Consider the following 25,279-nt stretch of genomic DNA (forward strand, 5'->3'; position numbering starts at 1 on the left):
GCTATTTCTTTGAAGTCACTCTGCTGGCAAATACCATTTTGCTCGTTGAGTTTACAGATACATGTCGTTTGTTTCACTCAGGTACCTGGAAGAAGGTAACTTGGAAATGGCACATTCAGAAAAGCAGCGTATTGAGGACATGCAGAGGACCAGGAGGAAGTGGTACGATGAGAACAACATCAAACATGAGCCACGTTTCTTCAAGTAAGGATACACAGAGCAACAGCCACGCATACAATATTGACCTTGTAGAGCCCATCGCTTAGTTTCTGTTTGTTTCATGTTCAGTTTGGTCTCTCAGTGGCTCTGATTCATTCAGACAGCCTACCACACACATCTTAATGTTGAGAACATGAGAAGAACATATGAACTGATTAAGTGCATTAGAACAAAAAAGCGCTGCCTTTTTGGAAGAATAAGAAGAGAAGCTGCCGTGAGGGAGATTTGAACCCAGGATCTCTTGCTTACAAGCCCTTGTCTTATCCTCCTGAGGTAGCTGATCAGCACATTAAGCCAAACACATTATGTTATAAGGCAGTAATTGCTCACATCGGAAGTGCAGAGAACTGTATTACACAAGATGAGAAAGAACTGGAGTGTAAATAAACGCTCACACACTCTGTACAAGACTGCATTTCTCCCGCCTCCCACTGCCCTCAATTTGATGTTGTATTATAAAACTGTTCATACAGCTGAGAAATATGGGCACAAGGCCAACACAAACTGCAAATGTCAACAGACACAAACATGATAATATTTTTCCATTTGTATTGCCAACAGGTCGGAGAAAAGAAAAACAGCCGAGTCACGTCTTTGTTGCTGAAACACCTAAACTATTTTTAGGGCAATGACTAAAATCACGTGTTTGTGTAAAGAAAGAAGTAGCCATTGCAGTTTTTGTCATACTTAAGACTTAAATTCAAATTAGTTTGGTCTATGAATTGCATAATGAAGTAGTCTCACTATGAATAACAAGACTGATTTCCTCTCTGTTAGCCACAGATGGACACATACTCTCACCTTTATTAGATATTGCTTGCTAGTAGCAGGTTGGATCCATTTTACCATCAAAATTGCCTTAATTCTTCACGGCACAGATTCAACAAGGTGCTGGAAATAGTCCTGAGACTTTGGTCCATGTTGACATCATAGCATCATACAGTTGCTGCAGGTTTGTTGCCATGATGTGACTCTCCCATTCCATCACATCCCAAAGGTGCTCTAATGGATTGAGATCTGGTGACTGCAGAGGCCATGAGATCAGTGAAATCATTCTCATGTTCAAGAAATCAGTTTGAGATCATTTGAGCTTCGTGACATGATGCTTTATCCTGCTGAAAGCAGACATCAGAAGATGGGTACACTGTGGTCATAAAAAGATGGTCATGGTCAGCAACAATACTCAGGCATGCTGTGGTGTTTAAATGATGCTCAGCTGGTCCAAAAGTGGGCCAAGAAAATATCCCTACAGCCTGAACCATTGATCCAAGGCAGGATGAAGCCATGATTTCATGCTGTTTATGCTAAATTCTGACCATACCATCTACATGTCACAGCAGACGTTGAGACTCATCAGACTAGGCAACATTTTTCCTGTTCTTAGCTGGCAGGAGTGGCACCCGGTGTGGTCTTCTGCTGCTGTAGCCCATGTGCTTCAGGGTTTGACATATTGTGCATTCAGATGCTCTTCTGCATACCCATACCTTGATTATAACGAGCTGTATCAGCTCAAAACCATCCGGCCATTTTTCTCAGAACCTCTAGCACCAACAAGGCATTTTTATCCAGAGAACTGCTTTCACTGGATATTTTCTCTTTTTCAGTCCATTCTCTGTGAACCCTACTGTTGATTTTGTGGGAAAATCCCAATAGATCAGAAGTTTCTGAAATACTGCCACCAACAATGATGCCACGTTCAGAGTCACTTAAATCACCTCTCTTCCCAATTCTGTTGTTCTGTTTAATGTGAAGCTTAATTGGCTTGTGAGTGTGAGTGCTTCTGCATTATCCACCACCAGTCCTTCAGTGAAAGCTAGTGCACCTTTACTAATGTTACAGCATTAATGAGGCTCTCCAGCCAGATCAGAACTGTCATTACTAGAACCTGTACTATTATTATTAATTCATTACATGTAACTGTAAACCATCTTCAGCAGCGATACTGTAGCTCAGTCATTACATTTAATGCCGAGATTGTAATACATGATTTATAGCTTGAATATTAGAACAACTCAGAAAGGTCCTACACATTCCTCTTATGTAAGAATGTTAAATAAGATAGAGACCCAAAGAAATGCATAATGTATTACAGTATGTAATCAAAATTATTCTGAATGTAGCAGTCTGAATCATTACTAGAGTGTCACTTAATTTTTATTGTCTCTGTTATATCATCATCTGCAAAGTTTTTATGCAATACTAAGTATTATACTCAGTGATAATTAATGCTTCTTAAGTGCTACAGTGTACACAACATTAAGAATTACACATTTTGTGCACAGTATATAAAATGTATTGGTGGAAAAAAAATCGACATAAAGATAATACTACTTGAGAATACCAAGAAAAATACCAGCAAGAATATTATTATTAGCAGCATGGTATACAAAATTCATAAAGAAAACACTTCTTCTCTGCATTTCAGCTCTTAGTGGATTTTTCTCCATCCAGTGTTTTCAGAGCAGGTTATGTTAAAAAAAGCAGATTATGGTTTTTAATGTGGACCGACTGTAAGGTCAGGATCTGTGTGGGAATAAAGATAGGGATTCTGTCGCTGCAAACTTTCCGTGTATGAATTCCAGTTTATACACTCATCTGCCACTTTACTAGGTACTCCCATTTGACTGCTCATTAACTTCATACATTTAGGCATGTAGACATGGTCAAGATGACCTAGTGAAGTTCAAACCGAGCATCAAAATGAGGGAGAAAGGTGATTTAAATTACTTTGAATGAAAACTGCTGATCTATTGGGATTTTCCCACACAACCATCTGTAAGGTTTGCAGAGAATGGTAAAAAAAAAAAAAAAAAAAGAGTGAGAGAGAGAAAATATCCAGTGAGTGGCAGTTCTCTGGTTACAATGCCTTGTTGAGAATGGCTTTGAGTTGATGGGAAACCAACAGTAACTCTCAAATAACAGAAAGGTGTGCAGAAGAACATCTCCGAATGCACATGTCAAATCTTGAAGCAGCTGGGTTACAGCAGCAGAAAAAACACACTCCTGTCAGCTGAGAACAGGAAACTGAGGCTATAATTCACACAAGCTCACCAAAATTGGACAACAGACAATTTGAAAAATGCTGTGTGTTCTGATGGCCCTCGATTTCTGCTGCAATGGCAGGGTTAAAATTTGGTGTAAACCACACAAAATCTTGAATCCGTCCTGCCTTGTATCAGTGGTTCAGGCTGGTGGTGTAATGGTGTGGGGGATATTTTCTTGCGACACTTTTGGATCCTTACCAGCAACCTAATAAAGTATCTGTTGAGTGCATGTGGGGGATTATTGCATTTCTCCTCATTCCTTTCAGGTTTACAATGTTCACTTCTGTCATTTTTCTTCCAGGAAAGTTGTTGATGCCAATCACAGGGAGAGGTGGGTCTCCAACAACATGTACTGGGAGCTCCGCAAAAACCCCGGCTTCATTAACATGGAATCTACAGTGACCCTGTGGTAGCACATGGATCTGTGTTTCCATCATCACAGACAAGGAGGCTGTTACCTATGCACAATAAGGTGTTAAGAGAAACATGATGATGATAAAGCATCTCTGTGCATGGATACGAATGACTGCAGAGCTGAGGGAAGGCCTAGTGTCCAACGACCCCGTGGAGGGTCACCAATCCATGGAAACATACTATAGGATCACCTTCATTGTGCTTGTCAAAGCTGGGTCTTACCACACCTATGTAGATGTTTCCTCAGCTCTTTTGACTTCCCAGTATGTCCTTGCCTTAAAAAGACACCTGTACAAGTCACATGATTAGGCGCCTTTTAGTTGAAGCCATTTAATTTCCAACAGCAGTTTGGGTAGACTAGTCTATGAAGTAGACATTTTGATTACCTATGATACATTGCATGTTTAGAGAGCAGCTTTCACTGGTGCAAAGCCGTATTTACTATATCATCGATTATTGTAGGGAAAAGAAAAAAAGAGGTATTTTTATAAAATATCTTGGACTCAGAATTTAGTGGAAGAGAATTATGTGAATTGGCAGATTTTATTTATTTTTGCCTTTTAATACTGTTGAATCTGTCCGATGGCAGCGCTCTCTCCCGGGAAATAACTCACTTAAGATTAATCTCGACTGCGATGGAGGAAGTACGGGGCTCTACAAATGCCAAAATAATGAGTAACTAAGCCGAACATGTGGTGGAATGTGAAGTGTGAATCCTGTTAAAGCTTTTCGGCCCTGTGGACTGTCAACACCCATCTGTCGTGACACAGTGAAAATAGAAGGACGATCTTCACCTCAGCAGCCCCAGTCTCTAATAATAACCATTGTTACATGAAACCAACTCGTCTGAATCACACAGTTACATAAATGCATACATAACTCTCTCCATATAGAGTGGGCACACATCCAGTCTGTTCCTGAATGTGATGGTTTCATTGAAATAATGGGCTCTTAAACATCTGAATCACGGGTCTAAGAAAAGACTTGTACAGGTTGTAACGTTCTCTGAGATCCTTGTGATTTTGTAGTACTCAATTTAATAGCAACACATGAGTAATAGAGTCGCGTATTTCCTTTAGAAAACAGCCACAACTATGGAGCTAGAAGATGCAACTATTATGAATTAACAAATGAGTCATTTTCCATCAGATTCCCGTTACAGTTTACAAAAACCCAAAGAGATTTTCTTAAATTTACATCCTTATTCTGACTAGCAACCAAAAAATTTCATTTACAAAGATATAGAGCAAAAAAAAAAAAAAAATACTAACTGTATTCATTTATAAATCTATTACCAGCAGATGTTTGGTATTTTTCTTGATATATTACTCAAATCATGAATAATTTATCTTCTTAATAATTAAGAAATTATCTCAGCCCTCCATCACTCAATCTGCATGCAGTCATAGTCCACGATGAAGCACCAGAGACACCTACAGGCTGTCCTGGAAAAATGAAAGTGGTCAGCTTTTCAGATGGATACTGTAAAAAACATAAAAGTGTCTCATGTGTCTGATTCCCCAGAAAATTTACTGCTGTACTGTGCTCTTCATCAAAGCACCAGATTGAAGTTTGTATATTTATTGCAAAACAGATTAGCTTTAATATCCTAACTAGCGTTAGCCTCCTTTTGTTTTACAGCTAAAGAAAAAAAAAAAACTACAGGGGGCCGTTAAAATGAACCCCAACACACAAGTATTCACGTGTTTAAGTTGATTTCCCTTGTTCAGAACTGCAAAAACGACGACACTGAAGGAGGGGGAAGGGGAATACAGTAGAAATGTAAACTGCAAATCCATCATGTGTGCACTGTTCACACTGTAGATTACAAACCAAAAAAGATAGAACCGCTTTGCATTCATGTACTTTAAAAAAAAAAAAAGAGAGATTTGTGTGCATATAGTTTTATTTTTCCCTGATCACAAACTCAATGCTACAACTCAACAGCTACCGTTTCACTTGCTGTGCCTTAATGCATTTATTAATGCCTCACAAACACACAACAGATGAGAATCCTGAGCCAAGAAGAAGGTATGCCATTAACAAGTCAAACGCCGCACATTCTCCACACTCCACCTGCCTACAGATGATTAAGTACACTGAGGATTTAGCTGTGGACAGAATATTTTGAGGAGGATTTCTTCGACATTAGATGAGTAGAAACGTTTTATCTGTCTGTACAATGCTTGCAGTGTTTAAAGATGTTCTGCACTGCTCTGCTACCCCAACATGTAGCTGATTCATTTTGGTGATCACTATAAATACAGCACATTTAGGAGATAAAAAAAAGGGGGGGGGGGGGGGGGGGCACTACTGCAGCAGCTGATTTCTTTTCCCTCCTACATCAGTGGCTGTGGAGGTCGGGCCAGTGCTTTGTGTAGTGTTTGGTATCATAGAGTCAGAATGTAGTGGAGAAAAAAAAAATAATAAAGAAAATCCTCCAGCTTTCTTCATCCATTTTCTACCTGCATGTCTAGAGCTTGCCAATGAATGTTGCAGATGCCTTACCAAAAAAAAGGTTTCTCGATTGGACACTTTTTAAAAACTTTTTTTTTTTCCCTCAACTGACGTGTATCATGAAGCACTATGTCAGCTCAGTTTGGTTCAAATCTATTTCGTGATGGGTACCTTCTAAAGTGCAATTTTAACAAAGTACATATCTTTCCATGAACACTGTACACTGCTGCTACATAGTGCTTGTTCTAATAAAACTGCAAAACTCAAGTGATGGGGAGTCTGTGGTTTATATGTTTAAAAAAAAAATGTAAATGTTGTCATCCTCTGACATTTGCTAATCCATTATTTTGACCAGAAATGCTTCTTAAGTTTAGATCTTACATCCCAGATTTCCAAAACCTCTGGTGCCATCTAAAGTCATCCTTATTTTATTCAACTATCACTCCAAAATAATGAAACCTTTATTGATTCTCTGCATTAAAACCAGTCATACATTTTACAGGCAGTTTACAGGCAATTGAAAACAACCCTGAGAAGTCACCGAGACTGAACTAGAACAGTAAAGATGAAGGCTGTACAGATAAATGAGATGAGTGAATGCCCTGAAATGTGCTGTGAAGTGACATTAAAGAGGGTCTATTAAAAACAAGGCAAATACCTAACTTTTAAGTTGTTGGAAAGAACAACAGGTTAAGGACTATACACTCAACAGCCACTTTATTAGGTACTCCTGTTCAACTGCTCATTAACACAAATACCTAATAAGCCATTCACATGGCAGAAACTCAGTGTATTTAGGTATGTAGATATGGTCAAGACGACCTGCTGAAGTTCAAACTGAGCATCTGAATGGGGAAGAAAAGTGACTTTGAACACGGCGTGGTTGTTGCTACTAGACGGGCTGGACAGACTATTTCAGAAACTGCTGATCTATTAGGATTTGCCCACACAACCATCTCTAGGGTTTACAGAGAATGACCAGAAAATGAGAAAATATCCAGTGAGCACCAGTTCTGTGGGAGAAAATGCCTTGCTGATGCCAGAAGAGAATGGCCAGACTGCTTCAAGATGATAGGAGGCAACAGTAACTCAATTAACCACTTGTTACAACTGAGGTATGCAGATGCTCAACATCAAGCTATAGCAGGGGACGAGCACAGCAGGTGCCACGCCTGTCCACTATGAACAGGAAACTACAGTTTGCACGGGCTCACCAAAATTGTACAACAGTCCACAGCAAGTCTTTTGTCCTGTCTCTCTCCCCTCAGCCCCAACCGGTCACAGCAAATGACTGCCCCTCCCTGATCCTGGTTCTGTCAGAGGTTTCTTCCTGTTAAAAGGGATGGATCCATCCTGCCTTGGATCAGTGGTTCAGGTTGTTGGTGGTGGTGTAATGGTGTGGGTACATTTTCTTGGCACGCTTTGGCCCACTTAGTACTAATCAAGCCTCATTTAAACACCACAGCTTACCTGAGTATTGTTGCTGGCCATGTCCATCCCTTTATGACCACGGTGTACCCATGTTCTAATGCCTGATTTCAGCAGGATAACACAGCATACCACAAAATCATGTCAAATCATCTCAAACTGATTTCTTGAACATGACGATGAATCCACTGTACTCAAATGTTCTCCGCAGTCACATCTCAATCCAATAGAGCACCTTTGGGATGTGGTGGAACAGGAGATTCACATCATTGATGTGCAGTCAACAAATCTGCTGCAACTGTGTGATGCTGTCATGCCTGTATGGACCAAAATCTCCGAGGAATGTTTCCAGCATCTTGTTGAATCTCTGCCATGAAGATTTAAGGCAGTTCTTAAGGATCCAACCCAATATTAGCAAAGTGTACCTAATGTAGTGGCCTTTAAGTGTAAATATCACTCTTTAAAGACCACACCACAAAAAAAAAAAATTACTGCATTTGAAAACATTTTTGCATAACGGGCCACCATTTAGTTATAAAACAACATGAATAAAGCACCTGTGAACCCACTCTGATATAATTGGCTTTGTATTTTAACATAGAACCTGATAAATTAATGGCTGTCCAGGGATCAGCTCCCACAAGAATCAACACAGCAAAGGCTCCTGAAGGCACCACAGCAGTATGTTCTCTAAGGACGGTTTATCGTAAGCCCATTAACAGACACCAACACTCATTAACATTTAGGTTTTATTATTGGATGCTGTTGCTGCTATTTTTCTCGACCAGCAGTAAGTTCATACAGCAGAGAACACCAGTCAGTAAATCTATTAAATATATAACACATTTTACTTCTGTAGGTATACAGAGGCGCACGGCAAAACAATCGCAACAGACCAGCAATGCTGTTTTCTATTTTGAGTCAAACCGATAAAGACAGATGGAAGAGTGCAAATAGGAAAAAAAATAAATAATTTTAAAAAATGCATATCCTCTGTCTCCATATGTCAGTCCACAAACTGTGTAAAACTGTAGACATTTAAAGCCATGACTCCACACATGATGCATGTAAAAAGATACAAAGGAACTAGAACATACTTTGAAACATTTAAAGTAAAAACATTCCCGCGTCTGAACAACCGCACTTCTGCTCTGATTCTTCTACTTCGGTCTCCACAGAAGTGTAAATAAAGGTGAAAAATAAAGTTAATTCATTTTCAGTTACTGCATTTTCACTCTGCTTTGTCATGTGCATGATTACAAAAATATACCCGAGCCCCGTATCGCAGGAAGACCTCATCGTGACTGGGCATCAGCTGATATATGTGACATTGTGGGTGGAGCGACTGCTGGTAGTGGTGTTGTTTATTTGCTGGAGGCCATGATCTTGATGTACTGCAGTGCGCTGTGGGCTGCGTCGTTGTGGGCGTTGCTACAGGAAATGCCTGTGCCGTGGCACACGGTGACAGGGGAGGTGGACAGCTCTGCTAGGCACTGATACTGTCCGTTCACTGTTAGTTCATCTGCAAAACAGTGACACACATTTTACACACAGAAACTTTTCAGTCAGATAATTAGCCAAAATAACTAACCAAGAGAGCTTGCTTCCATTATACTACAGAACTGACTTCTATAAAGACGGTCTTGGGCCGTGTCACATTTCTAACAGTCTGCCACTTTATGTCCCAACTCATGCATTTAGATCCTCGAGTGTCAGACATCTGATATTCCCCATACAGAAAAACTGAGGATGCAACTTTTGCAGTGCATGCTCCCTGAGTTTGGAACAGCCTTACCTTAAAATATTAGGAAAGCAAAATCTACTGAGGAGTTCAAGAAAGTGTTAAAGGCAGGCTTCTTTAATCTTGCATTTAACTAGTGTTTTAACTTAATAATGATACAGCTGAATCTAAATTGAGCAAACAATGCCACTTTGCACAGTTCCGCCATGCAGCCATTTTACCTGGCAAAGTGTAACTAACGAAGTGGCTGGTGAGTGTATAAAAATATTCATAAATATGCCATAGAGCAGATGAATCTACAGCTTCAGCTCTTCTAACTGTATATGATGGCACCACACAATACAAAGTTCTCATGTCTGTTTGCATCTATGTAGGAAAAGAGCAGGTAGTCTGTCCTGCCTCCTGCACAATCTCACACCAGTGTGAACTAAAGCAAATACATACAAGGCCCCAGTTTGATTCTCCCAGTGCTGGGCAGAGTTAAAACAGCTGAAAATAAAAAAAAAAAGAGAGAGAGAGACAGAGCTGCTAGTGGTGGAAATGTGGATGCAATTAAGGCAAGTGGAATGTGCCCAATAATCAGGCATCAGGAGATTTTTCTTTTAATCTGAAGTGAGTCCAGGACGCCGAGAGCCACGGTATCTGAATGGAATGCTCCGGTATCTTTGACAGAAAAACACAAGTGCAGGTTTCTCACCGATATCAAAGTATATGACCTCAAAGCCTTGCTCTTTGGAAAGCTCCAATATCATCTGAATGTAGTCTGTGTTGGGAATGCTCAGCGGGTTTCTTCTCAGTAAAGATATCTTCTCTGCCGTCGAGTTCCTTAAGTTCTCAAATCGGACACTTGGTTGAGGACTCTGAAAAATCAAAATACAAAACAAAAAAAACAAAAAAAAATACTCAGAAATGTTGCAGCGGCCTGCAGAGGTCACACAAAGAAAGCCAAGCCAAGAAATATCTGACGTACCCATGTGATTTCAGAACAGCCTGATAGACTCTGAAGTTTTGCCACCATTTTCTCTGCAGCTGTCTTTTTTGCAGCTTTTTTCGAATTTCCTACAGCTGTTACAAAAACAAGAGAAAACGTTAAGAAAAGCACAAATAATACAAGATTGTAGAGAATTTTCTAAGCGCATGAAAAATAATCACACCCTTCTCTGATAAAGACTCCAATCGACAAGTGACTGTGAATTCTCTCTTATGTGGTGGACCAGCCTCCGATAAAAATATATATTCAGGAAGGCGCCATCCTCTTTGTAATGCTAACTCCTAACGTGAAAGACCAAATGAGAAAAGATTATGAGGGAAAAACAGTTCATTTAAGTTCACACATATGCAAGAAATTTGAACACAGCCATGACTGGCACACCTGCAGTAACCCCACAGAGTTGGGATGATTGTCTGTGTCTGCAGCCACACCATTACTGTCAAATTTCCTTGGAACATTCCTGTTGGGAATTAAAGAGAAATTACATCAGAGCAGCATGGCTACAACAGATCCAATAAACTAAAGGCTGTCAATTAACAACTAAGTAGCAAACAACAATTCTGGTCATTATTTTCACAATTAATAGGTTTGTCTACACCAGCCAGCCATCCAGCCATCCATCCATCCTACATGTCAGCCACAACATTATTTGTCTATTAGTTTGTAGAGCTCTCTCATGCTGCCCCTCTGACTCTGCTAGACCTCTGAAGGTGTCTTGCTCTATCAGGCACTAAGGCATTAGCAGCAGATGGACTGGTTTCCCTAGCATATCCCAGAGATGCTCAATTGTACCGAGATGTGGAAAATGCCATCATGAAAAAAGCAATGCCATGAAGAGGTGTACGTGGCCTGCAACAAGATTTTGCTACAGGCTTCTAGTATCAAAGTTCCTAAAGACACAATTTAAAATTGGTTCATTGCTAAGTTTTCTGTTATGCGTCACTGGTTCATTCCTTGAGGTGCCTTTTTTTATGTTTGAATTATTCATAGGTCAGCGTTTAAGAGGATTAACAAACAATTCCTGAGTGAAAAAGCAGGAAATGTCCAAAGAAAAACCTGGACTTTCAAAAAGCCTGGAGAACTAGTGCTCAAGACCACTAAAAAATTACAAGAAAGTGTGGCTCCATGGAGCAAAATATAAACAAAGGAGTGACTCATGACTTCAGCACAGTACTATATATCCCACTCCTTGACAGATGCCACAATAACAAGCTAACCAGCGTTATTTCCACAATTTAGATTGTTTTGGCTTATCAGTGTTTAAACAAATGAAAATGGTAAATGACCCCTGCCATAATCTTACACTTCTGTTATATGCTCTAATAGCAGTGCTTTTAATAGCCAAAGTCTTTAAAATGTCCAAAATACTTCAAAAGCAAACAGATTATATTGTTGAAGTTTCACAACACTGGCATGTTTTGAGTGAAACTAATTTGGGATGCAACGAATTGCTCATGAATCCAATTATACACTTGATAATTTAGCCAAGAAAATTATAATAAATTATCAGAGCTTTTTTGTTGTTGCCAAATGTATTTGGCAGCATGAAGTCAGCTTGCTGTTAATGAGGGAAATATTCATTATTTGGGAAGGACAAGTTTTATTTTCAAACAGTAATTTAAATGATTTATCAGTTATCAAAAATTAAATATAAGCTCTACTTACATGACTCCAGCGTCTATGTTCAGCGCTTTTAGAGCAGCCTCTGCAGCCTGGTGTTTAGCAGCCTTTTTACTCGGACCTCGCCCTGAAACAGAATCCACTCAGTTGCATGTTACACAACATTAAAATAATAATAAAGCTAATTGAAAGCCACAGTGCCCTCAAATCAGTTAGCCACTGTTATTGGCTAAAATAACATTTAAGTTTCTGCTCTAAAATCTCGAATCCCAGGGGCTACTGAGAGGTACACAAAGAAAAATATGAAGTAAAAAAGCTGTTAAACCTTTAAAGCCTTTTTTCCCTAAAGCACGCTGTTGGTGGAAGATGCCAAATGCACCTCAACATGGAGAGCTTTGCAACTGCTTCTCACTCTTTTCTCTGGACCTGCACTTTTTCTATGCCTGAAGTGAAATACCTCGGTTAAAAAACAAGGCATACAGATTGTATATTTAAGAGTTTGCTTCAGCAACAGATATTCAGGAAGGTGACAAATAACATGCAACATGCCCGAGGTATTCTCTGAATTATCACTCTGTGATTGTCAACTCAAATAAATGCCCTTGTTCAGCGACAGCCAGCTATCAACACAGCAGGGGTGGGATTGTGCCTACCGGTGCCGCTAACGTCACCGACCGTCACGCTGAAAACAAAGCTGGGCTGGTGAGCCTCTCCTTCAGCCCTCTCCATCATGTACACAGGAAGGTTGCCGCTTTTGGTGCCGTATTCATGCAGGATCTGTATCGGCGTCTTTCCCGAGTTGCTCTTCTGCGATTCATTTGTATCCAAGCTGTGTGTTGCAACAAGAACACACAAATTACGAGCTATGACTGTAATAACGTCCTCGTTAAAGTTTAATGACAGAATAACAAATAACGGGACAGCAAACAGAAAAATAATCACTGCAAATTATCGCAAGTGACAATTAATTTAAACATTAAATTGTTTTCTGTTGGTCTGTTTATTTAGTAGTGAATAAAATTTCAATAGTAACTTACAATTAAAACTCTATAAAATATGAGAAAATAGTGAAAAAGGCCATATTTTCCCAAAGTTTTATCAGCCCTGGAATCCAAAACTTAATTATATTTAATTTTCCTCTTAAAACTAAGAAAAAGCTGCCAATCTGCAAATTTTAACAAACTGAATGTCACAGTCAACTTTTTATTAGTTTAACTTGAAAATTGCCCTAAATGATTACGTAAACTTTTAATCAATGAAATAGTGTTTCAATCAAAGAACTGTTTCACCTTGAACCTGCTCAATTAAAGTAATTTCTTTACTGTTTCCTAACCATGACACACACACATCATCTGTGACATTATCAACAGACAAAACTGTCACAGCAAGAAGAGTCTCCAGAATAGGAATTCTTTTACAGTGTCTTGGATCAGGCATGAAATATACAGTTTGTGTAAGAAATATACTTAACAGTGGGTATGGTAAGTCCGCCTTCAATAAATGGAGAGGTTCCTTTCAGTGTGACGCAGTCTAATCTGTGTCTCAGTGATTTAATTGTATCTATTATGTCTGAGGCTACACTCTGTGCACTGCCTTTTTATATTCTATATTAGAGCCCAACTGATACATCGGCCGATATTAGCTCTTTGCCAAATATATCAGTGTCAGCATTTATAACAGCCAATAAGTGATCATTTAAAAAGTAAAGTAAAAAACAATTTCAAAAGCAAAGACCAGACAGGAGAAACATCCTTCAAACCATGGTATGAGTGTTGATGTTACATAGTTTGTCCTCTTCCCTGTTGGCAACACAAGCGCCACAATCAGAGGATCCGAGCGGAGTTGGGCAGAGCATAAACAAGTAACCCAATAAACAATGACAATAAAACTTTCTTTTTAAAGTGTATTGTCATCTTATCTTAGTAAGGACTAATAAATAGCTACACATAACAATTAGGAAAATCTGTTCATGTTTCATGTGTGAAAGAAAAAAGTCTGTCTTAAAAATCCGATATCAGTCGGGTTCTAGTCTATATCATTTATTCATTTTTTTTTATAGTTTTTCTCTTTTGTGATGACTGTGACGTGACTAGTGCAACTACACTATTTCCCTCTCAGATTAATAAAGCACTCTATCAAGACTGACCTGCATTATAATGCTCAAGGACTTGAGCACTGAGTCATTTATGTTCTTCTCTAATACAGAATTTCCTCCAATTTATAGTGTTAAAAATACAGAGATGGCATTGAAAAATAAAAACTGTCTTTGTGCATGTGAATAAACAACCAGCCACAAATGATAAACCTGACCTTGCTGCTCAACAGAATTTGTCCATTAACTTGCTTTTACTGTCAAGCAACACCAGGTATTGCTTCGAGGCAAAATTAGAGAGGCAAGGCTGAGATGGTTCAGACATGTGCAGAGGAGGGATAGTGAATATTATTGGAAGAAGGATGTTGAACATGGAGCTGCTAGGCAGAATGAAATGAGGAAGAGCACAGAGAAGATCCATAGATGTAGTGAAGGAGGACATGCAGACGGTTGGTGTGACAGGGTTGGATGCTAGGGATAGGGTGAGATGGAGGCAGATGATCCGCTGTGGCGACCCCTAAAGGGAGCAGCCAAAAGAACATGACGATGATGATGATTCTGGCACATATTGCTTAAAATAAACATCTACTTTTCCTTGCTCACACATAAATACACACTTGTAAATTTCCCAATACAATAGAGGCTTTTACTATGACCCACATAAATTAACAAACCAGCTTCTCAGACTCTAAGCTACATTCGAAAAAGTGAGTATCAGTCTCTCTGTCAATAGCCTGTAAGGAAAGGGGCTTCATCTGTCATGCTAAAACATTTGGGATGTGGAGATTCGCATCATGAATGTGCAGCCAATAAATCTGGAACAACTGTGTTACACCATCATATCGATATAGACCAAAATCTGGTCACCAGATCTCAACACCACAAAAAATTAAGGCAGAACCAAAAGCAAAGGGTATCATTCCTACTCCTCGTGGATGGATGGATGGATGGATGGATGGTAAAAATCACCTAAAAGGTGGAAGTTATCCGTCTACTACCATCTTTGTTATTACTTAATTCTGCCATTGATTACAACAGGAGTACTGGGTGCCGTCTCTCTCTCTCGGAGGAGGAGGAGGTCGTCTCCTTTTCATCCAGTGTTGGTTTCCACCTTGTCAGATGTGAGACTGTGAGGATTTTCTTTGCCATATATGTGAGAGCAGTTAAAGTGGACAGCTGTGGGAAAAGCATTGCAGATATTTTTCACTGTTTTCTGAAACTTTATTTAAAAGATTATCGGGGAAAACAACGCGTAATTATAAATAAGACAAAATATTCGACAGCTCCAGCTGCCGCTACTAGCTGATACACCGTAATACGCATTTTTCTTTGACCACGTTATTATTCGACATGAACTACACACGTAAGCGTTTTGGTTTATTATTGTACCCCATTACCTCTAAATGCCGGACTAGTATAAAAACACTGACCTGGTTTCGCCGCTAGTTTTCTCTGCTGGTGATTGAGACATGTCTGCAGCTGGTTAAAGACTCTGCTCTGGGCAAAACACCTGTTAAACACCACGATGAGATATTTTTCTGGACATCTAGTAATGATTCGCTTAGGAATATTAAGTGGCCTATAAATGCTAGCAACTCCTCATTGTAGTTTCGCCGGCGAAATTACCAGTTTAACATCAAATCAACATCCGGGTCAAACGCAGGTCAGGGTGTGTGAGCTTAAACGTTTACCGCCGCCTACTGGTGAGTCGTACCTATTGAGGGGACAGTCAGTTTTTTTTAGATTAAATTAAATAGATAAATTTTTTAGGAAATGCTAAAGTTGTGAAATTAAACATCCAACAACAACAACAAAAACAAAAATACTGTAGTAGTAATAAGACTGGATTGGTAGATATAAATGGATATACGATTAAATATGTGAATATATAAATAAACAATGTCTTTGTTAGCTGGTATGACAGAATAAAAACACAAAAAGCAAGGCTTTTAAAACAGCATAAATCAAAACTAGGTAACATGCATTAAGAATGTTTTCATACATTCAGGTTTTTCATATTTTGTTGTATTAGAACTACTTTAAAATAGATGTAAATCATAATTATTTTTATTGTGACAATTTTTTTGCCTGGAAAAAAGCCTGGCTATAGATTAGAGGTTGTTGTACTCTGTTCCCATGTTGTGTGTACGATGCAATTAAACATAATGCAACAGTCACAGTAGAAATTTCTCAGTTGCTGGTGTTTCTTTTTTTACTTTTTTGGCCACAGTGGCTTTTATTGGGGGTGGAGGGAGACAGGAAACTGGGGAAGGATACAGGAGGACATGCGAGCAAGCTGACGACGGGCCAGGACTTGATCCTGTGCCGCCTGCGCTGCAGCGTGGCGTATGCATATGGTCGCCTGCTCCATCACTGAGCCACCGAGGCACACTTTGTTTTTCCTTGGTCATTTTTTTATTTGTTGATCTTGTTGTGCAAGAAAAAAGCCAACCCAAAAGAAAAGGCCTGCTTTCTACATGGATATGCCAGAAGGCTGTTTGAACAATTTTTCATAGATGCATGAATCCAAAATAACATTTAGTGGTGTAAATGATAAGTGGTTTGCTTGGAGGAGGAGGGGGGAAAAGCATTCTAAACAACCTTATCTCATCTATGTAACACAGTGGTGACACTGTCATGGTTTGGGTCTATTTTGCTTTATACAACCCTGGACAGCTCACCATCATTAAAAGAGCCATGAAATACATATACCTGCAAACTCTAAAGGAAAAAGTCGGGACATCTGTCTGAACTGAATCTCAAGACGTGGTCTTGTGCAAGACCACAACCCTACGCAATCAAGTGGTTCTACAAAAGGATGGTAATACAGAAATCCACTTAATACGTTTAAATCAAGAAAAGCCTTCTGGTGTAAGGAAACATACCAACATCCAGAGCTTTAAGACAACTGAGCTTTAAGTTTCAAACTAATGTGCAAGCCTGGTGGAATGAGAGGTGACATACCTTCACTCCTCACAGACTATATATATGTAAAAAATCTACCATTTCCTTAATTGTAGACTAATATTTGTCCCATTTGTTTAGCCAGGTTTACTTTATCAACTTGTAAACTTGCAAACTCTAAAATCAAATGAAGCCAAAATTTTAATTACATGTTACACATTTAAAAATGCAGAACTTAAAGAGACAGGCTGGAAAAATACAAATGAGCTTTAATATACAGCTGACAAAAATGTACACAAGTGCAGAGAAACACAAAAACATAACCCTGATTCATCCATCAAAAGGGAGTAAATAGTCCAAAAAACAAAAGATTGGAGAAAATGTGAGCTGTATGCAAAGCCCTTTTTCCACCTGAGTAATGAGCTCTTAAACCAAGGTCTGCTAGAAACTTCCCAGGGTGCCATTTACAAATCAGCTTTTTTTAATGCTTTGTGCTAAGGGTCCATTTCCATTCACCACTGAAACACGTGAAATTGCCTGCAGGATCCACAGCTGGGCAGACCATACTGTTAGTTATGGTCAAATAAGTACGCAAATTCCTTTGATAGGCCTTAATTCACCAAGTCCTCTTCCTTCTTCAGCTTTTCTCCCCCTCTTCTGCCTGTAAAGGTATTATGGAAGCACTTTTTAATGACTTTGTAAACCCCCTCACGCTAAACCCATTTTTTTCTGAAATTTCTGATGTGTGAAAATTTTTTCATAGAGTTCAATATGACAAACAATTAAAAAAAAAAAAAAAAAAAATCATGTAAAAGTCAATAATTTTTCAGTGCTTTGTAAATAGTAAGACAGAAGCACTGATGCAGATGCATGTTTGAAATCGTGCAGTGTAAACAGTGCATGTGAGACAGGTACCAGGATCATCAGCTGTGAGACGGCACACTGTTTTTAGTGCTACAGACTTGGAGGAGGGACCTTGGGGATTGGAAAGACCACTTTCTTCCTGAGTGAGAAGGCTGGTTGAGGCATCTGCTTTCTTCGACCAGACTCATCACTCTTCTGGCTAACATCCGCATTCACTTTTGTCAGGACAGACATAAGATCACACTCCCTGGGAGAAACAAGACACAGGGTGAGAGACGAGGTTAGCAAAAATGCACAGCATTTCTGTGAATAAATTCCTTTTCACTGAGAAAACAGTACATTATTTTAGTATATTTGCCATTTTGCTTCACTAACCTGGGCACCATCTGAACAAGGTTTTGGCACAAAGACTGAATAAACCAGGTGCCTCTGATTTTGTCTCTGAAGGAGACAAAAGACGGAACTGTGGCCATTCCCAGCAGGAAATCTGCACTAGATGGGATGCCGTCTTTAGTTGCTACAGCATCACTGCAAAGAAAGCTGTATGCAGGGCTATCAGATTCGATGTAGACGGCATTCTGCTCATTGATCCCCTGGCAGGCCTGGATGAAGAACAGCTTAGGCTTGCCTGCTAATGAGGGGCATTTTAATCCATTGAAGGGGTCTGTCAAACAACTGATCTTGACACTGGATCCATCCACACCATACACGCTTCCTTCCACTCCGTGGCTGAGAACACAGCATACTACGCAGTCCATCTGACTGTGGTCTCTTCTGCTGAGCTCCCTAAACACAGACAGCATCTTATTCCCATCACAGTCATGGTGGTTCTCCACCTCAAAGCCGAGCCACTGAAACACACTCTCCAAACGTTCTGGAAAAAAAACAGATGTAAATACATGCACACAGTGAGTGTGTCCTGACTTAGTGCAGAACTAGGAAACATGGAGCCTTTATCAAGCATAAAAATCAATTCAAATTTTAGCTTACTCTCATCAACATCAGTTCCCCCCCGTAGCTTTAGAGGCACTGTGGATTTACTGAAGTCGTAGTTGTTAACAATTAAACAGATGCCCCTCTTTTCAGAAGTCATAGGATATGTTCCCAAATCCTGCAGAGATAAATCCATGACACATATTACAGGCAATACAGGATCCAGTGCCTTACTTGGAAATTTGTATTTCATCCACAGGTTACATTTGTAAATGATAACTACGTACACAAAGTAAAGGATCATCCCAACACAAGACTGCAGCCCAAAAGTGAGATACCACAGCCCTAAGCAGTGAATAAGATTTAAGCATATTGCATATCTAAGAAATAAATCATACACACCTCAATACTTGTAGCCCGAGACATCGGCATATCAGAAGGGGCCTTGTTTTCTTGAGCTGATGTAGCATCAGTTCCCACTATAGGACAGATGGATGCATCAAGGAAGGGTAATAATTACAGGGGAGGAAAAAAAGAGAGGCAACAATTATATTTGAATGTCCAAACGGGCCACTCCGCACTAAGGAGTGGTAGTTAACCCTGATAAGAAGTGACACAAACACTACTAATTTGGCTCTAAGGCTCTCTATGGCTATGAGGCTATTGTTCATTTATTTATAGAGCGCTTTACACATGCATGATGCCACAAAGCATTGTATAACAAACTAAGTAAAAAGCAGTAAAAAGCACAGTGGATAACAAAAAACACGTTACAACAGAATAAAAATGAATTTAAAAAAATACAAATAAAAAACAGTAATAAAGAATCTCAACAGAAGGTCTGGTTAAACAGGAAAGTTTAATTGCTTCTTGAAGGAGTCCACAAAGTCAACTAAACATAGCTGAAGTGGTGGACTGTTCCAGAGACTTGATGTCAGACTGAAGGGGTTCTGCCCCCTCTAAATCTTTAAACTAGTACGAGGAAAAGTTAATAAATTCTGAGCCTGCAAAAAAAAAAAAAAGGCTGTATTTAGGAAGAAGTTGAGAGAAATAGTCTGGAATTTGTCCATTTTGAATGTGTGTATATTAACTAAATCTGCAAAATATTACTAGAACCTTGAAATAAATATGGTCTAGTACACCCCATGCCCCCCTTTATCCTCACCCCCTTGCTGCAGGTATCACTGCAATACAAAGTGGGATGGCTGCCATCAGCTTTCAGCAAGCTGCCTAATTTAAGCATCGAGCCAGACTGAGTTAACACTTCATCTGCATACATATGCGTTTATTTTACCTTCTGTAGCTTTACTGAAGATTTTTCACTGTTCAAAACAAACAGCAGTGAATGGAAGCAGCTACAAAGTTTGCATTTCTTTACGTTAGAGCTTGCCGAACAAGTGGTTTGATTAAGGACTCCCACCAGATTTTTCCCAGAAAAGCTTTTGATGGTGATTTGTACAGATACAGCCACTTAAAATGGCCAGCTGGTCCTCGACAGGCCCATGGCGAATCCTCGACCGATCCTTGACCATAATGAGATGTGGACCTTGAGTTGTAACGCCCCTAAGCAGCATTTACGATAATTTGTGGTAATGTATTATGTATCCACCAGGGGGAGCAGTGATAACAGAAGGATTTATTTACAGGTTGCAAGAATCAATGTCGAACCTTTCTGTAAAACACTGATATAGATATTTGCTTGCAACAAATATCTATATCAGTGGGACCCAGCCTTTTAAAATAACTTCTTTTGCGTTTTCCTTAGCCGTAGGACGACATTAAAATGAGTGATTGTCATTTTCCAGCTGCGACTTGCTGACACATCGTTTGCATTACAGCGACACTTGTCAGCTCCTCTTACCTGCAGACAAGACGGGAAAAACAAAACATCTCTGATGTCTGCTAAACTTTTCCCCCTGCAAATTCCAACAGCTTGACTAGTTTATACAACAATTTTTGTGTTGTGTCCGTAATATTTAAGGGAAGTGCAAACAGATCAAATATTAGAATGAAATGAAACTGAAATCTCAATTATGTGCAGCGAGATAGCCGCCATCATCTACATATTTTCTTCCTCATTTTCTGCTTTGCAGTATATGTATGTGCTTGTTGTCTCTTCACAAAATCCCCTCGCTGGAAGTTAATACAGGTTCAACATGATTGAGGTTGCTGACCAGACTTTAGGCCTGTGTGACTGAGGCCTAAGCAAAACTGATTTGACCAGTCTCTGGAAAATTACTGTAGTACTGTAGGTCACCTTGAATGACTTAACAGCCCTGCTGCTTCCTGATCTGCTGGCCCAGTTTTTAAATTCTATTCCTGCTTCAGCTCGTCTGCCCTGCTTCCTGACAGGTCCTGTGGAATTCGGATTTAAACCGTCTGATCATAAACCTGCTGTCTACATTTGTCATCGCAAGTAGCTTACCTCGCAGTGCTTTAAACTGGTTGATCTTATTATTCAGCATGGGACACACCTCCCCAATTATGAACTCCAGCTTCCTTAGGTCACTTTCACTAAGGAGGTCCTTGCGCTCCATCTCCAGGAAGACTTCCAGTGTAGTCTGAAAATGAGACAAGATCTTTGCACTGATGGAAAACTGAAGTGTGCGTGCTGAATTTGTGGTGCTATGTGAGTTTGTGATGAGTCTTTCTGATCAAAGGAAATTGTGTGACAGCATATGGCAGGCGATGCGGTCTCTCTCTGAAGATGTGTAACATGTAAATAAATTACCTTCTACAGGTACATAAAACATCATTACACTGCAGGACTAGACTAAAATATTATAGGCTACATTTACCACATTTTAATCAAGCTTGGCCACGTAAAATTTTGCCTTTACAAGATTTTCACAAACATGTCTTCATACTGAAATTCTGAAAGAGCTCTTACGATATGTTCTTCCCGTTTTCTACGTGGGAGCATCTTCTCTAACAAGAACTTGACTTCTCTCAGCTCACTGTCAGTAATGTCTTCAGACAGGCTGTACAGCAGCTTCCTGGAATTACAGGAAAACAGCATAAATGTTTTCTTTGTTAGGTCCCTGCATTATAGGAATATTTTGCAGTTTAAAAATCAACTTTCCAATGTGGATCTAATTCAGACACACTAAACAATATGAAAGAAAATGTGGACAGGACAGCATACCTGTAGGGAGAGATGAGACTCCTTGCTGTATATGGTTTAAGACCAAGGTCCCGGACGAGGGCATGGCGTTCAATAGTGAGCAGGAGGTCAGTCAAGAGCTGTGGGTTCTCAGGTGAGAGGTAGTCTTGTTTCATCAGACAGGAGAAGAGCTCACTGGCCGTTTCCACTGATTGTGACTTTTGGCCCAGGAGGTCAGTGCAAAGAAAGACCCAGGCTTTCACCTCATCTTTAGACAGTGCCTTGCTTATGTTCAGCAACAAAGTTTGGAAATCCATTTCCTGTATTTAGAGCAAAATATGAGATTCGCTCAGATTTCAGGTTTCTCTGGTGTGACGTGTGTAGCCTGTGCCCGTTTAGCAAACTGCCCCTTCTTTCTCTTTGGAGAAATGACTCACAAATAGTAACGTTAATATTTTGAGCGAAGTGACGCAGTATAAGAGTGTCATAATTGGATAACAGCTAAACTATCAGATTCAGTACACCAGTCTATGGGTGCATCCCTACTGAAAACAAAAAACCTGTTACCAGAGAGTTGGAAACAATGCAGGGGAGAGTGGGGTAAGATGAGCCAGTGGGTAAGATGACCCACCCTCTGTATATTAGCAACCACGCTTGTCTAGGGTCATGTGACCTTACTTAGAGGTGGCAGCCATCATTTCAATCATACTGAAAAAGGGCGGAGTACATGTGACAATTGGTAAGATTTTTTTTCCACAAATAACCAATTTTTGTTTGTCAAAGTACATTTTTAGCATTTCATGGTTAATGAAAATTATATCAAGATAAATTTATTTTAAAGTATTGTTATCCATGGTATATATTGATGGATTCCAAGCTACAAAACCATGTCAGTCATTTTGTTACAGATTAGCCTTATTAGCTAAACTAGACCATTTTGTTCAAAATGGCTACTATGGGGGAAAGTGAGCCAAAGGCCATTGAAGGCAATTGAACCACTGGTTCAACTTACCCCTGCCACAAGCCAATAACTGTCAGCCATATTTTTCCACATTGCAGAAGAGATATTATGCTAAGAATGTATAAAATTCTCCACAAAATGAGAAATAAGATTTCCATACTGGATTTTCAAAATTCAGAATTTAATTTTTAAAGCACTCGGTAATTGGGAAACGAGCAATTTTCCAATTTTTGTTTTCTGATTCCTAAACGAAAATCGAACAATTTTGAAAACGTACACCATTTATACCCTCACCTTAAAGTTATTGCTTATCAGTGGTAAAGAAAATCAAACCATACCCAGCTGGTTTTGTGTTGTTTTAGGTAACCTAAATTAAAATTTTTGAAAAAAAAAAAATATTTTTTTTTTTTGCCTGTTTTAATACTGGAAAAAACAGATGGCTCACTTTACCCTGTGAACTGGTTCATCTTACCCCGTGCCCGGGGCAAACTGAGCCACTGGAGCACTTTTTTTTTTTTGGTGATATTTCCAGAGCTGTTTGTTATAGTCTCATTGTTATAATTTCATTTATTAGACAACAATCCAAATTAAGAATTGATGTTTTCATTGGACTCCTGTGTCATTTAATTTTGTCTGTAGAACCAAAAAAGCAAAAAAGTGACTCATCTTACCCCAATCTCCCCTATCTGACCATTACATGGTGACAATTCGATAAAATGCAGTTTGTTGTATTCTTAAGTTAGATATGAAAATTTCAGGCTACCACCCAGGACGGTTAACGCGTCCCACAGCGCACCCTACAAAGTTTCCGTTTCGTTTAGGCTCCCGGGAAATGTCCCGTAAATTGCATTTCATTATCACTTTAACATACTTCAAGATAACTCACGGCACCAATCTCAAAGTCCCAATGGACTGGACACGTGTTGTCAGCTCGTCTGGAGGATGATGATGATACTGGTCGTTTATGTCAACATAATTTCCAAGCGAAAAACGTCCAGAGGAGAAGGCCGAAATCTAAAGTGAAACAGAAAGTCCGCGTCATTTATACGCTACGCGGAGGGGAGTTAATATACAGTAAAGGTGAGACTATAGAAAGCAGTTTCCACTCAGTGGGATGAGTGTAAAGTGCAAGTACTGCCAAATTAACCTAGCCTTACAACAACTACCTGTGTGACGTACCTGGCATTGATTGGGCATCACTACTGTGCAAGCCTGACCTGAAAACATGTCTGGGCAAATCCCTGACACTTCATCCACGCGTTTTCTTCCGAAGCCTATCCCAGCTGTCATAGGGCGAGAGGCAGGGTACACCCTCTGTGCCCGTGACAGACAACCATTAGAATGACCAGTTAATCTGACCCAGCCCACGTTGGAAAACTCACGCACTGCTGGTTGGCACCGCGCCACCTGATGAGGAAGTTTAATAATTTTGACTGAAAAGCTGCCCGTCTGTTCTACTTTAAAAATATTATGGTCACAAATATCAGATGTGATCAAGTGTTCATTTACACACTGTGCTTAGGGTCAGCTCACAAGCTGTCTTTTAATCCCATTAGACAAGAAACCTGTGTGCCTGCTCTTTTAAAGAGCTTTCATTTTCTAATAAAATTAGACCCCCCCCCCCCCCCCCCCCCCCCCCCAAAAGATGTTAAGTCAATTTTATTTAACAGAAGTGCTTTACAGGCACACTCATTTGAAATCCAGGTCTCCAAGAACCTTTTTTTTTTAAATTTATTTTATATATATATATATATATCCAAAACATAGTAATTATCTAATGTGGACCCCCCCCCTCCCCCATGTTCACAATTTTCCTAAATGTTTCCCAAAAAAGGTTTTGGGCCTGGTGAAATGATCAGCAGATTAAATACCATCCAACTGTGTTGTAAAGCAAGTTATGGTCTGAATTTGAGAAATTCAGCTTACATGTAGATCACTGTTGCCTTTCTGTGCAATTAAGATGCAGCTCATTTTTGTTTGCTGACTCATTTATTTGGACATTCAAGGAATTACAACTCACAGTAGTGAGACAAATTTGTACTTCAACTGAACAAACTGGTACTACTGTTCTGAAAAAAGAGACAGCCCACACAGAAAACCACAACTCTTAATATAAACCTGGCGTCATCTGCAGGTTTATGTCAGAAATACATATGATTCAAATATTTAATTCCCTCTTAATCAAAAAAGAAATTAAAACAGCATAATCATAACATGATTTATGCAAAGATGGGATTTAAAAACAGGATGAAATTATTAAAACAAGGGTAAAAATTTCATGGTAGCTTTGCTTAATTTTCTTAGCAAACTGTTTTATAAACCTCAGTGTCCTAATAAAGTGATGAAACCTCACCTCAATCAGAATACTTTTACATGCAAGTAAAACCCTGTGAGAATGTGACTGTCCTTTAACTACTTGTAAGCATTCGTGAAATGTGGTTTCTACCAGGAAACAATCATTAAAAATGTAATTAGAAATATCTGTAATTCTCCTAGTAGTTGTGGGTT

The 25,279-nt window shown here is 39.4% G+C and overlaps 3 protein-coding genes across 4 annotated transcripts in view; 1 reads left to right on the forward strand and 2 right to left on the reverse strand.

Moving 5' to 3' along the window:
* Nucleotides 1-5,958, forward strand: part of osbpl6 (oxysterol binding protein-like 6) — a 49,162-nt gene extending 43,204 nt beyond the window's left edge. The window contains exons 22-23 of the mRNA XM_030757917.1: nucleotides 82-204; nucleotides 3,565-5,958. Of these exons, the coding sequence (XP_030613777.1) occupies nucleotides 82-204; nucleotides 3,565-3,676 (235 nt within the window). The 3' untranslated portion in view covers nucleotides 3,677-5,958. The remainder of the gene's footprint in view (nucleotides 1-81; nucleotides 205-3,564) is intronic.
* Nucleotides 5,959-8,297: 2,339 nt separating this feature from the next.
* prkra (protein kinase, interferon-inducible double stranded RNA dependent activator) lies at nucleotides 8,298-15,666 on the reverse strand. Its single transcript, XM_030757348.1, has 8 exons — nucleotides 15,437-15,666; nucleotides 12,568-12,743; nucleotides 11,960-12,041; nucleotides 10,676-10,754; nucleotides 10,458-10,575; nucleotides 10,274-10,368; nucleotides 10,001-10,163; nucleotides 8,298-9,084 (listed from the first exon to the last, which is right to left on the reverse strand). The coding sequence occupies exons 1-8, from the start codon at nucleotides 15,475-15,477 to the stop codon at nucleotides 8,927-8,929; spliced, it is 912 nt and encodes a 303-aa protein (XP_030613208.1). The 5' UTR covers nucleotides 15,478-15,666; the 3' UTR covers nucleotides 8,298-8,926.
* A 1,541-nt stretch (nucleotides 15,667-17,207) lies between these two features.
* casp10 (caspase 10, apoptosis-related cysteine peptidase) lies at nucleotides 17,208-23,875 on the reverse strand. 2 transcript variants are annotated; one of them, XM_030758324.1, is made up of 9 exons: nucleotides 23,658-23,875; nucleotides 21,853-22,130; nucleotides 21,598-21,703; nucleotides 21,133-21,268; nucleotides 19,110-19,186; nucleotides 18,765-18,885; nucleotides 18,150-18,648; nucleotides 17,826-18,021; nucleotides 17,208-17,571 (listed from the first exon to the last, which is right to left on the reverse strand). In XM_030758324.1, the coding sequence occupies exons 2-8, from the start codon at nucleotides 22,125-22,127 to the stop codon at nucleotides 17,865-17,867; spliced, it is 1,371 nt and encodes a 456-aa protein (XP_030614184.1). In that variant the 5' UTR covers nucleotides 22,128-22,130; nucleotides 23,658-23,875; the 3' UTR covers nucleotides 17,208-17,571; nucleotides 17,826-17,864. The 2 variants fall into 2 exon arrangements, with proteins under 2 accessions (XP_030614184.1, XP_030614183.1); XM_030758323.1 differs by having other exon boundaries at nucleotides 23,643-23,875.
* Nucleotides 23,876-25,279: the final 1,404 nt, after the last annotated feature.

This window comes from Archocentrus centrarchus, chromosome 21 (genome assembly GCF_007364275.1).
Source record: "Archocentrus centrarchus isolate MPI-CPG fArcCen1 chromosome 21, fArcCen1, whole genome shotgun sequence".
NCBI lineage: Eukaryota > Metazoa > Chordata > Actinopteri > Cichliformes > Cichlidae > Archocentrus > Archocentrus centrarchus.

Bases quoted from the DNA above. Each gene is read 5' to 3' on its own strand.
- prkra (XM_030757348.1), bottom strand. From the start codon at position 15,477: ATGTCTCAATCACCAGCAGAGAAAACTAGCGGCGAAACCAG. The intron at 12,744-15,436 runs GTCAGTGTTTTT...TGCAACACACAG, and splicing joins AAAACTAGCGGCGAAACCAG to CTTGGATACAAATGAATCGC. The intron at 10,576-10,675 runs GTGTGCCAGTCA...CTTTCACGTTAG, and splicing joins ACTCTGTGGGGTTACTGCAG to GAGTTAGCATTACAAAGAGG.
- casp10 (XM_030758324.1), bottom strand. From the start codon at position 22,127: ATGGATTTCCAAACTTTGTTGCTGAACATAAGCAAGGCACTGTCTAAA. The intron at 21,269-21,597 runs GTAAGAGCTCTT...TCTCATTTTCAG, and splicing joins GAAAACGGGAAGAACATATC to ACTACACTGGAAGTCTTCCT. The intron at 19,187-21,132 runs GTAAGCTACTTG...TCTGTCCTATAG, and splicing joins CCAGTTTAAAGCACTGCGAG to TGGGAACTGATGCTACATCA.